The following is a 13804-nucleotide window of genomic DNA, read 5'->3' as shown; positions in this document are numbered from 1 at the left end:
GGTGGCCAAGCAGTTCATCCACATGGAGCATAGGATATGCATCAAACCTTGAGATGGTGTTGAGCCCCCGGAAGTCTATACAGGAGTACCGTGTTGCATCGGGAAACCAAGACCATTGGACAGCGCCACTCACTCTGCAATGGCTCGATGACATCTAGGGCTAGCCTGGCCTGTACTTCCTCCTCAACCTCCTGCCGCATTCGGTGCAGCAGGGGCCTGCTCGTCTCCCAGATTACCTTCCCTGGCTCGGTCTGGATGGCATGATGGACCAAGGTCATGTAACCAGGTAGGACCATAAAGGTTCTCCTGAAAGCATGCAGGAGGCATTGGGCCTGCTTTCGCTGCTCCTCTGTGAGTACGTCGCCGAGCTGGGGGCCTGCAGGGTCCTCTGTCAGGGGCGCGCTAGGACGCAACTCTGATTCTGGCGGGTAAGGGTTAATTAATAGGCCCTCCCGCTCTCGCCATGGTTTCAATAGATTCACGTAACATTGCTGGGTCTTCTTGCGCCGGTCGGGCTGGTGGACCTTATAGGTGACGGGCCCGACCTTCCGGGCCACCTCATAGGGTCCCTGCCAACGGGCCAGCAGGTTCGATTCGCTCGACGGTGGGAGGAGCAGGACCCGATCACCTGGCTCAAAAGCACGGACCCACGCTTTCTGGTTATAGGTTTGTGCCTGGGCTTCCTGCGCGGCTTTTAAGTTTTTGTGTGCTAGGGCTCCAGCCTGAACGAGGTGCTCCTGGAGCTGGAGACCATACTTCAGGAGGCCCTGGGTTGGAGATGGAGACTGCTCCCATGTCTCCTGCGTTAAATTTAACAGGCCCCATGGGTGGCGGCCATATAGTAGCTCAAACAAAGAAAATTTTGTTGATGACTGGGGTACCTCGCAGATTGCCAGCAGTAAGGGTGGGAATATCTGGTCCCACCGGCATTGCTCCTCTGGGGGGAACTTGCGCAACGTCTCCTTCAGGGTCCGATTGAATCGTTCCACCAGCCCGTCAATCTGCGGGTGGTAGACAGAGATGTGTAAGTGTTTAACTCCCAGGAGCACACATACCTGCTGCAACAGCCAGGAGGTGAAATTGGTGCCCTGGTCTGTTAGGATTTCCCAGGGCAGGCCCACTCGAGTTCATCAGCGATGGTTCAGGCAGTGGTGCTCCGCAATGGCACAGCCTTGGGAAAATGGGCGGCATAATCAAGGATGACCAGCACATAGTGGAATCCCGCGGTACTTCTCAGGAGCGGGCCCACCAGGCCCATGGCCACATGCTCAAATGACATCTCTACTATGGACATGGGAACCAAAGGGGCCTTTGGCACCTGTGGGGGAAGACGCTAACTGGCACTCTGGGCAGGAGCTACAATAGTTCCTCACCTCCTGGTGAAAACCGGGCCAGAAGAACTACGTCAAAATCTGGGCGAGGGTCTTTTCATGGCCCAAGTGCCCTGCGGCAGGGATGTCGTGTGAGAGCTTCATTACTGCTCATCGGTGGCACCAAGGCACCAGCAGCTGCGTCCGTGGTTCTTCCGTGCATGGATCCCATTCCACCTGGTAAAGATGGTCATGGCGTAGACTCGAAACAGGGCCACTGATATGCACAATGTGGGTCGATCACGGCTCCCTCGACAGTGGCTAGTTGTTTGTAGACCCAACTAAGAGTGGGGTCTGCTTTTTGATCATGGCAAAAGTTGGTGTTAAGTCGCGGTTCAACTGTCGGCCCAGGCAGGGGGTCCTCGGTCCCTCCCTCGGGGTCCGAGGTCTCCTCCTGCGGTTGAGCCTTGGGGCAATCTCCTTCCAGCGCAAGGGTCGAGCAGAGGATCTCCTCGAACACTGGCCAGTCCTGCCCCAGAATCACCTGGTAGGCTAGTCAAGGAGCCAGGCTGACAACCATCCGTTGTGTGACCGAGGCCACCATTAGTGGGATCCAGGCACTGGGGGAGGTCCGCACGCTGCCATGGATGCATTGCAGCTGGATCGTCCCCAGGTGGGGGTCAGCCCGGGGCCCCAAAATCTGATGGATTAGCATCTGGCCACAGCCTGAATTGATCAGGGCCAGGGTTAGGTGGTCCCCGACAACTACCAGAACTGTGATCTTGGGGACCTGTGGCAGCCAGGCCCGGGTCTCTCCTGCACAGATGTGGCCGAAGCTGCAATCCATCTCAGTGCAGTCACGCTGCAAGTGATATTTCCCGCATCAAAAAAAAAAACAAAAAAAACAGGGCCCAATTTCCAGGCGGCCACCCCAGGTGGAGGCTCCTGTTGGACCCCAGTGTGGACTCCAATTGGTCCTCAGGACATTCAATACAGTGGGCACAGATCCTTGTTGAGGTGGGAGTTTAGGGCATCTGGCCCAAAGCCCCAAGTGAGCCTCTTGCCCGCAGGGGAGACTCCGCACTTTGGTCTGAATGCCCCCTTTCTTTTTGGGTTTAGGGTGCTCTGGCAGCTGGTCCCACCGGCGCTTCAGCCACGAGGAAGTCTTCCATCAATGCGATGGCGGTGGCTAGCATCGCTGGCCGACGGCGAAGCACCCAGGCCCTTCCTCATGCCGGGAGGATGTGTACGAACTGTTATAAAATAATTTGTTCCGTGACCTCGTCCTCAGTCTCCTCTCTGGCTGTAGCCACCGCTTGCATGCTTCCTTCAGCTCTTGGGCTACCAGCTGGGGTCTGGTGCCTGTGGGGTAGGTCTGGCTCTGGAACCGATGCCGAAAGGTTTCCGGGCAAACATACAAGGCATCCAGGATTGCTGCCTTTACCTGCTATAGTCCCTTGCATCCTCCATAGACAGCCCTCTATATGCCATTTGGGCTGCCCAGTCAAGTATGGGGCCAAGAGAGTGGCCTGTTGGTCAGGGGCCCATCCCGCAATCAGCACCACCCTATCAAAAGTTACCAAAAAGGCTTTGGGGTCATCATCAGGTCCCATCTCGGTCAGCCGCACCAGCGCGGTGGTGTGGGGTGACCCGGCCATGTCTCCCGTCTGGGGCTCTGTGGGGCGAGGCAGTATCGTTGCCAGCTGCTGCAAGCATTGTCACTGGTGTTCCTGGTTCTGAACCCCCAGGTCCCGAATCAGCTGCTTCTGCTGTGCTCCCAGCTGCATGATGAACTGCTGCTGCTGCTTCTGGAGCTGGGCCGCCAGCTGCCGCTCCTGGCTCTCAGTCAGGAACTTGATAAGTTTGTCCATATCCATGGCTCTTTCTGGGGTATGTTCCCCCCCCGAGACCCCTTCTCACAGGGGTCGAGGGATCATGCCCATGTTCTCCATCACGTGTAGACAGATTAGCCAGGGCTCATCTCTCTCCGGGGCGGCGGGAACCATACCGCCTCACTAAACTCGGGAAGATGTCTTGTGGGGAATTAGGTTGGCCGTGGGAATCTTCCTCTGCAGCCTTTGTGAGGGCAGAAATAAACACAGTAAGCCCAGACACTAGGTCAGGGCGAGGCAATGGTGAGTCAGGTGCTCAGGCCTTCAGGCAGGGGCGGAGCAACAACAGTATAAACAGTAAGCCCAGGCCCTAAGTCAGGGCAGGGCAATGGTGAGTCAGGCCCTCAGGCCGGGGCTGAGCAATAACAGTAGATACACAGTGAGCCCAGGCCCTAGGTCCCAAAGGGCCTGGGAGAGGGGGAGACTGCCACCCTGTTGGGTGGCAGGGGGGACGCAGGCCCTTCCACTCCACTGCGTCCCAATCCGGGGCCCTAGCAGCAAGCAGGAGACCTGCTGCTGCGTCAGTGCAGATCCTGGCCGCAACACACTGACATGGGTTCTGGCAGTGTCGCAGCCAGACTAGGGTCGGCTGCCCCCAGGCTACTTCCAGATTCTCCCTCTTGAGGTACCTGGGTCAAGGTGGTGTCCGCAGGGGGGGTCCAGCACCATGGGTTCCTTGGGATAGCTGGCGAGGGGTAGACTCGGCAACTCCTCCTGGTAGCTGGCGTGGGGCAGACTCAGCAACTCATCCAGATAGCTGGCACGGGGCAGGCTTGGCAACTCCTCCGGGTAGCTGGCACGGGGCAGGCTTGGCAACTCCTCCGGGTAGCTGGCACAGGGTAGGTCGGGCCAGTCCTCGGGTTTACTGCATGCCGCTGGGGTTTCCCAGTTGCGAGCTAGGCCGGAGGCGTCAGACCTCCCCAGCGGCTGCTCTCCCAGTGAGCTCTGAGGTCAGGCCTTTATACTCCTGGGCAATGCCTGACCCTCTTGGGGGCAGTCTTAGACCTCCCTGGCTCTGCCCACTCTGGTGTCTGGAGGGACTCATCTCTCTCCGGGGCGGCGAGGAGCCACACCGCCTCACTGCACAGCCACATAAAAGACCTTTGGTCAGAGTTCTTGTGAGGCAACAGTATTACCCAGTACTTGATTAGATGAATCCATAGGGAGGATCCCATACCCTGTTTTCTGATTCTGATTGTCCTGGGCTGATCAATTTAATCAATAGCCATTTAAAAGAGTGCCACCTTACATTTATAAAACTTCTTTCCATTCTGAAGTTCCCAAAGTGCTGGCCAGGATACCAGGATAACATCTACTTTTGCAAAAAATGACATGGAAGCTCTCATGACTGTACAAGTGGTCAGCCGACCCCCTCCTCCACCCAACACAGTTCTGAGCCATTGGTTCTCAACAGGAAGGGTGCTTTGTACTAAAACATGAAAACCACTTTCTGCAGCATCTTGAATTTTCTGTGGTAGTCTCCCAGGCAAGTTTTGCCCAGACCCAGCTGTGTCCAGTTTGAGAGATTTAATAAGATCACAGCCTGATATGTTACAGCTACATTAGAAATAATCACTGAGGCAAATAATTTAGTAATTTTTAATGCAACAGAAAGTATGCAATAGCCTTTTCAGTTATACTGGTCATGATAGTGACTGCAAGGATTATCAATCCTCATACTCCTGTTTCACCTGGGAAAAAAGAGACCCAAATGCAAGGTCACTGTGACCTGGCCTTTACTGAATGGGAAGTCAAAGGGGGAGTGGTATATATGATTGTAAACATTATCTCAGGACCTGACCATGGAATGGAATGGAAGCACAAGGTGTGTTCTTAATATCTTACAGGACTATGTTCTTTTAGTTTTAATTTTCCTTAATAAGCCAAAATCCAACCATTTTTATAAACAAACTGGTGACATTCAATTATCTCCCACCCCCAGCTGCTCTGTGTTTCATTTTACGGTCACTAGAAAAATCTCATTTTTAACCATGTAAAAGATCTTACTGCAGTTTTACTGGACTAAGAAATAAAGCAAGTTATGCAAGAAGCAGCAGTGAAGGGGGATGGACTGTTTCTGAGGGAATGTTTCCCCGGGCCAGGAGTTGGCTACTTATAGATCTATTACTGGGGAAGAGGTAGAGGTGTCCTTTCCTTTCTCATCGTCCCAGGCACACCTTCCTGAAGCTCCTCAAATTCATCTTTACCCCCAGGACAAGTGCCTTGCCCTTTGGCTTTGAAAATCTGGTAACCTTACTCAGCTTTAGAATTCACTGGGGACAACACACCTCTGTTTGGATAAGTGTTTTTCCTGTCAGGGATTACCAGAAATACCAAAGTACTGTGAGAAAGGCTACAATCATGGGCCAGTCAGGCCTGAAGGGTGAGTTTAGTGGGGACGGGAGCACCAGCTGGGTCACAGAACATACCGGATAGGGGAACAGTTGTCCAGGTGCCCTTGAGGAGGAGCCCAGGCCCTGAAGTAGATAACAGCAACAAAGCGTTTTCCCCTGCCAGAAGATCAGCTATGATCACAGAGAGTTTAGGAATAGCTGAGAGGAGGGGGAATGCATGGGGGCTGGGGAGGAAGGGTCCCAGGGACTGTTGGTTGGGGGAACTGTCAGGGTGGGTTCCCTGGGAATGGGAGCCCCCAAAGGTTCTGATAATTCAGCTGCATTTTAGGTAAGCATCTCACCTGTTGGCTGCCTCTACAATTGGCAAACCTAGAGGTTCATCCATTATTAAAATGGGGAGCCTACTGAAAGCTGGATTGCTCCTCTCCGTCTGGCAGAGCTACTCTGAGCATCCACCCGTGAATGAGATTTGTCTCCTACAGCTCATCTTACCTCAGTGCGTGATTGCTTCATTGGAGGCATGGGAGTGGACATGGTCTCTATGTATGGGCTGTGACATTATTGACACAAACTGGAACCATATAGATCATTGTTGCAACCCAGGTCCTGTAGTGGCATCAAATCTTGTATAAAGGGGGTCAAATAAGGCGTCTAAGACAAGGTTATGGTTTGCTGGTTATGATTATGCTATCTGTTTGCATGCATCATTTTGGTATTTAAAGTTATAAGTATTGGCTTTATACTGTCTGTATTTCAAACTTGTGCTATTCTTCTGGGTGGCACCCCAGACAATTTGGCATCAGCACAGCCTAGCTTGCTTGATGCCCATTAAGGACCATCATCAGTTACACAGTGACCCACTGAGAGAAGGCAGATACACCTTGTGACTCAGCAAGGCATGCAGGAACATGCCTATAGACAGAACTCTAAGGTTTTTCCATGCCATGAGCTGGATAGCTTGTTTTTAGGACAAAGAAAGCAGAGGCCACATGGCAAGAGATTATAAAAGGCTGCTGCAGCTCCCCCATCTTGTCTTCAATCCTGCTTCTAACCTCTGGAGGAACTGTGCTACACTGAAGCTCTGAACAAAGGACTGATTGACCCATCCAAGCTGTGGATGTACTCCAGAGACTTTATTTGAACCTGAAATTTATTCCATCACTGCTACAAGCCTGAACCAAGAACTTTGCCATTACTGTATGTAATTGATTCCATTTAACCAATTTTAGCTCTCATCTATATTTTTCTTTTTATGAATAAACCTTTAGATTTTAGATTCTAAAGGATTGGCAACAGCATGATTTGTCGGTAAGATCTAACTGGTATATTGACCTGGGTCTGGGGCTTGGTCCTTTGGGATCGGGAGAACCTTTTTTCTTTTACTGGGGTATTGGTTTTCGTAACCATTCATCCCCATAACGAGTAGCACTGGTGGTGATTCTGGGAAACTGGAGTTTCTACGGGAATTGTATGACTTATGGTTAGCCAGTTGGGTGAGACCAAAGTCCTCTCTGTTTGGCTGGTTTGGCCTTAGTAGTGAAGTAGTGAAGTAGTGAAGAACTTACTGCAGTTTTACTGGACTAAGGAATTAAGCAAGTCATGCAAGAAGCAGCAGTGAAGGGGGATGTAACTGCCATGCTCTAAGCAATTTGTCCCGCATTGATACTCTCAGTTGTGTCCCACCAAAGGGCAGCATCGTGTATATATGAACAGATAAAAGCGCTGTGTATATATACGAACGGATATGTAAGCGCCATATATATGGGCATGTATTTATGAACGGATGAAAGTGCCTACTCTGGTGCTCATATTCCTCGGCCTACATCTCACATAGCCTGCACTTTTATGGACTTACCACCTCCATTTTTGTAACAGAGATAAGGGAATCTCCAGACATTGCCCAGGCCGATGAGCTCCCCAGCCACGGATAGCATAAACTCCATTTTATTACTCCACTGGCCTCTTGCCTCCATTTCAGGCTTCTCTTTTTTGAGCAGCACTATGCCCCCATTGGGCTCACCTCCACAGCTGCTTTACTCTCCGTGGCCCAGCTGAGCAGGGGAAACTGGGAGGGAAAACAGAGAACATACTATAAGAAGCTGTTACAGGACACACAGGTGAAATGAGCTGGGAAGGGACTCAGCCACCCAAATTCATATTGTTGTGACAGAAGCCTCAGCTCAGGGCAATTCCCAGCATAGTCCAGGGAAACTCCATCTGAGAACTAGTTGCACCATGCAAGGGGCTGTTTCTAAAAAGATGGAAGCCAACTGATTCGTCAACTGAAACAGAGTCCTGGCCCCACCTTCATCTCCACCTCCCTTTGACTAGACCCACCTCCTCCCCCTCTTATTCCCAACAGCCTCCCTGTCACTGATGACAAAACCTTCTTAAAATGTCCGGTGTGACAGGTAGAGTCACAGAGACCCCCTTGGGACTGCCACCTGATGTCCTGAGACTACCTCTGAGCCAGTTTTCCCTGCCAGCTTGGGACTTCAGTACCCTGTCTTGTAGAGCAAGACATGCTAGCCTACTGCAAACACAGACCCAGGCCTGAACCACATCCCCCAAAACTGCATACTTAACTGAAAACAGCTTAAGAAGTGCTCCTGTCTCTAGCACGCAAATACCCAGTTCCCAATGGAATCCAAACCCCAAATAAATCTGTTTTACTCTGTATAAAGCTTATACAGGGTAAACTCATAAATTGTCTGCCCTTTATAACACTGATAGAGAGATATGCACAGAGTAATGGGATGGACATGAGCAATACATCTCGAAGAACAGTTACAAAAGATAGGTAACCCTTTTTTCTTCTTCGAGTGCTTACTCATGTAGATTCCATTCTAGGAGACTCACAAGCAGAATGAATGAAGGTGGGCTCAGAGTTTAGAACCTCACAGCTTGCAGCACTGCTCTGCCAAAGCCAACGTCGTCTCGCACTTGCTGGGTCAGCGCATATTGTGTGACACGAACATGTGGACGGATGACCCGGTCTCAGCCTGACAGATCTCTTGGATTGGCACCTGCTCCAGGAAGGCAGCTGATGACACCTGTGCCCTAGTCAAATGAGCCATCACGATCACCAGCGGGGGCACCCTTGCCAGCTCGTAGCAATAGCAGATGCAGGCCATGATCCAAGACGAGATTTTCTGGGCTAACACTGGACAACCTTCCACCTTGTCAGTGACAGCAACAAACAACTGTGTTGACTTATGGAATGGCCTTGATCTATCAATGTAGAAGGCCAACCCTCTTCTGACATCCAAGGTATGCAGCCTGCTCTCCTCATACTTTGCATGAGGCTTTGGACAAAGAACTGGTAAATAAATGTCCTGACCAGTGTGGAACTGGGAGACAACCTTGGGCAGAAAGGCTGGGTGTTGACGCAGCTAGACCTTGTCCTTGTAGAAGATTGTCTAGGGCAGCTTCGACATGAGCGTCCTGGTCTCGTATACCCTACAAGCCGAAGTTATAGCAACCAAGACAGACACCTTCCAAGAGAGAAGCAGAAGGGAGCAGAGTTTGAAGGTGGGGCCCATGAGCCTGGACAGCACAAGTCTTGTTTTACTAACTTTAATACTGTTAAAAATTCACAAAGAAAGAAAATGGTTTTGAAAGTTGAGTATGGAAAAACAACCTTCTCCCCCCCCCCCTTTTCTGCCTTTTGAGGTACTGTTACTCAAATATTTGCACAGCATATTTTGAAAGTCCAATGAAAAACAATGCACTCATATTAACTAAGCCACCAAGTAGTTAGGTTTCCAGAGGATGGGGAGAGAGAAATACATATATTTTTTTTAATCTAAGAGATAAAGAGCCTAGATTTTCATGAAAGCTGCTGAAAGTTAGATGAGCAATTAACTGAGTGGGATTTGTCAACTGCAAGGTTGATTCTTGGTAGGCTATGCCAAGTGACTATTAATTTGGATTTCATTCTAAAGGAAACATCCTACAGCCATACGCACCACTGACAATCTGCCCAGTTGTTTGCCTATATACCTGTTATATCACGTCTTTAGACTGTAAACACCTGCGGACTATCATTTACTATGTATCAATTTAGTTCCTAGCACAATGGAGCCCCAATTTGGTTGACGCCTCTGGCAATATAAATCTTTAATATTAATATTTTTAAAACAGCGCCATGGGAACTGTAATACATAACTCCATCCAGAGTAGCAGCATTTTTCCAGCCCCCATTCTACAGGCACTGAAGCATGTGAGTAACTTTAAACATAGCAGGACTACTCACATGGTTGAAGTTATGCAAGTGCTTCAGTGCTGTATTGTCTAATCATCAGTTAGTAGATGCAATGGCATTTGAAGTGCTCTTGAACCATAAACTGACAGATTCGTGTCGTCCTGCACCCTAGGACACATAGTACATGGTTGCAAGTAGTCCTGCTTCAGGGACTCACTCTGGGGACCCTTGGTGCACAAATGCCCTCCAAAGGTGCTGGGCTGCAGACTTGGTCATGTTCCCCTTCTGCCTTTCTCCACATTGGTTGCAAATATGGTAGCATGTCCTCTAGGGATGGTGTGCCATGCACACGCCCTATCCCTGCTCGCTGGAGTTCTTGGGAGGCAAAGTGCCTATTCAATTGAAAATGAGGCATATGGGTGTCACGTTGGCCCAAGGATGTGTCTATTTAAGAGCTAGCTCTTCTAGATGTTCCTCTGAGTTGCCTTGCAAGGGAGAAGAATGTGTGTGTTGCAGGAATTCTGAGGAAAAGCTGAGAATAGAACATGAATCTGCTCACTCCCAGGCACGTGACTCTCACACAAGACCTTCCTTCTTAGCAGCATGTATGATTTATATTGTAAGAGGAAAGATTTATAACCCAAGAATAAAATATCCCCTCTGCCCCTGTATATTATGATTGTATTCATTACTGATCATTAAGAAATATCTTTTTAATAATCAAGGGTTAACAGGTGCAGTTAGAGCTATAAAGGCTCGTTCGGATTTGCCCCTCAATGAACCGATGTGCCGGGGTGTGGGAAGTTTCACCTAGGGTGCAAAATACCCTTGCACCGGTCCTGCATGTCCCAAGGAACCTCCTGCACAGCCCCCAAGCTTAGGAGCTCCTGTACCTCCTGAATGAGCTGCTCATGAGAAGGGTCCATGAAGAGGGAGGGGAAAATGGGGGTGGGAGGGAGGCCATAAACTGCAGAGTATAGCCCCGAGCCATTACGTCCAAGACCCAGTGGTCCGACATAACCCATTACCAGGCCAAGCAGTAGGGGGAAAGTCAGTTGAAGAAAGGGCAGGTAGGATCTGGCCAGCTCATTGGGTGTTGCTCTCATGCGCACCCTCAAAACAATCGGTTCTGGCCCCCTAAGTGTTTGGCTGCCCCAGGCTGGGCAGGTGAACAGGAGGACGAAGGGCGATGATGACTAAAATTAGCGTCCCTTGTCCTCGTAGGTCCCTGGCGAGGCTGCCAGGGTCTTGGCAGTCTGATGGAGGCGTGTGCATGCCCAACAAGCGAAGGGTAGCCCTGGCATCCTTCAACCCGTGCAGCCTGGTATCTGTTTGATCCGAGAACAGACCAGCTCCATCGAAGGGAGGTCCTGGATTGCAGCCTGCATCTCCTGAGAGAGGCCTGCTGTCTGGAGCCAGGAACTATGTCACATGAACACCGCCAATGCAACCACCCTTCCCACCAAATCCACGCCATTTTCAGGGAGCATCTGGCCACCGCGGTGCCCTCCTCCACCAGACTGCCAAACTCTTGGGCCAACCCCTAAGGGAGGGATTTCTGGAACTTTTTGAGATTGTCCCAGAGATTAAAATTGTATCAGCCCAGCAGGGCCTGATGATTTGCCACGCAAAATTGCAGGCTGGCGGTAGAATAAATCTTTCTCCCAAATAAATCAAGTTTTTTAGTGTCCTCCTTTTTGGGAATCGAGGAGGTGGTGGGGACCTGCTTATCCTCTTCATTGGCCGTAGAAACAACCAGCCAGCCAGGGGGTGGGTGTGTTTAAAGGTATTCGAAACCTTTGGCCGGCACAAAGTATTATTTCTCAGACCGTTTCAAGGTGGGTGGGATGGAGAAGGGGGTGTGCCACAAAGCCTTGGTTATCTTGAGGACCCCCTCATGCACCGACAGGGTGACCAGGCCAGGCGTAGAGGTAGAGAGGATGTTGAAAAGGGTGTTCTCCTGCTCTGCCATCTCTTGCACCTCAAGCCCCAAGTTCTTGGTCACACGCCGGAGAAGGATTTGATGCTCCTGAAAGTCATTTGGTGAGCTAGCTCTAGAAAGTCCCACGACCACCTCGTCTGGACGAGGAAGACTGGACAGCCGGTGGGGGGCTGGGGTCTTGACCACCGTCCGAGAAAGAGGCTTTGGGGTGGGCAAAGGTTCCTCCGCCCTGACCTCAGAACAGCCTTTTTGTACTGGGTCCAGTGCCGGTGGGGCTGCCACTCGCTGTTCCGTTGCGGCCACCGAGGAGTGCTGTGAAGGAGGCATCGTCACGATGGGTACATGCCCCATGTGCTCCAATACAGCCACTGTGCTTGCCACTAGCCAGGCTGCCCTAGTGGTGCTGCCAATAAGGGAACGGGCTCCTGTGCCCAGCCACATCGATGAGACCGTGGCGATGGGCTGAACTGGTCCTCCATACCGGAGGAACCACCTTCCGGTGACCAGGGAGGAGCTGTCGAAGCCTGAGTTTGTTTGCTGGTCGTGCCTACCAGTGACCGTTACCTGGGCATAACTGAACAGTAACTGCAGCATGGAGAGCGGAACTGGTGCCAGGTGGACCGGTACCAGGATGAGGAACATTCCCACCCGTGCTAGTGATCAGGACCAATGCCTAGAGGATGACTGTCAAGACAGCGAACAGTGCCGGGAAAAGTAAAGGGAGAGTCGGCTCCGTGCCAGAAAGTAGCGCCTTGGGGATCTGAAAGCTCACCTGGACAACCAGTGATGCGATTGGGATCTGCTCGAGATTCCTGCCGCAGCAGTGAAGATCAACACCCTCTGTTCGGTGACCAACTTTGGTTCCGTGTTCCCTGAGTGGTCTTACTGGTGGGTTTGCCCTCTTGGGGAGCCTGAACTGGGTCCTGCGGTGCCAGGGTTGTCAGCGGAGCAGATGGAGACCTGTCTAATCTCTGTGCTGTGGGAGCCTGAGCTGATGAAGGTGCAGGCAGGAGTGCGGGTCCCATAACGCTCCCAAGAGTCGGTGGTGGACCTTTCAGGGGGCTGGGCGCCCCAGCTGGGAAGGCACAATCACATGGCTCTGAAGCAGTCTGGTGGGCAGGTCGGAATCCCTTGATAAATGACTCCTGGGCTTTCTTGCTCAGTGCTGGGGAGCACTTCTTCTTTGGCACCAGCAATGGTGAATGGTGCTAGGAGGAGTTGGGTGCTGGTGGTGCGCTGCGCATGGAGGCTGAGGCACTTGGTGCAACCTGCCCAGATGACTCAAAAGCCAGGTGAAGGGTGGACTCCATCAGGAGAGCCCTGAGGCAGATGTCCTGCCCCTTCTGGGTGTGGGGCTGAAAGCTTTTGCAGATCTGACACCGCTCTTTAACGTGCGACTCCCCCAGGCACTTAAGGCAGCTGTTGTGGAGGTCACTCACAGGCATAGGCCTGCTGCAGTCTGAACAAGGCTTGAACCCGGGAGACCGAGGCATGCCCCACCTGTGGCAAAATCCCACTGGGACCCTAACCACAGCCGGCACTACAGGTACCACTAAGGCAAAAATCTCTGACGGCCGCACACATGGGCACAGCTAGAATGGAACTGACATGAACAAGCACTCGAAGAAGAACAAAACCTTCACACTAGGATCCAACCTCACAAACAAACAAAAAAAGGCAAAAAGACACAAAGTCCCTGAAATTAGAGAGCGAGAGAGAGATTTTTACATACACTTCTATAAATGTGTGAAATGCTCAGATACTTTAATGAAGGGCAGGATATAATAAGATTAGACAGGCAAGATATGGCTACATGACAATTAAACATCCATGGCTGGCCCATGTCTGCTGACTAAGGCTTGCAGGGTTCAAGCTGCAGGACTGTAAAAGTGTGGTATAGACATTTGGGCTCAGGCTGGAGCCGGAGCTCTGCAGGGCTGATTTTTCAATTCAGTAGACAAAAGGGAAAATCTGGGAGAAAAAAATAGGTTTGGTTCTAACAAACAATTTTCCCCACTGCTGAAATGGAAAAGAAAAATAGTTTCAACTTGAAATGATTTGGAAGAGGGAGTTCATTTCAGGTGATTTCCAGGCACTCTTTA

General features: G+C 51.1%; 1 protein-coding gene across 1 annotated transcript in view; it reads right to left on the bottom strand.

The window, feature by feature from the left end:
• The window catches only part of LOC119856421 (sodium- and chloride-dependent betaine transporter-like), a 74119-nt gene that overhangs the window by 43340 nt on the left and 16975 nt on the right, over positions 1-13804 (bottom strand). The window contains exon 2 of the mRNA XM_043517968.1: positions 7412-7621. Coding sequence (XP_043373903.1) covers positions 7412-7529 — 118 coding nt within the window. The 5' untranslated portion in view covers positions 7530-7621. The remainder of the gene's footprint in view (positions 1-7411; positions 7622-13804) is intronic.

The sequence above is a fragment of the Dermochelys coriacea genome, chromosome 1 (assembly GCF_009764565.3).
Source record: "Dermochelys coriacea isolate rDerCor1 chromosome 1, rDerCor1.pri.v4, whole genome shotgun sequence".
Classification (NCBI taxonomy): domain Eukaryota; kingdom Metazoa; phylum Chordata; order Testudines; family Dermochelyidae; genus Dermochelys; species Dermochelys coriacea.
This window is presented reverse-complemented; position numbering and strand designations above follow the sequence as displayed.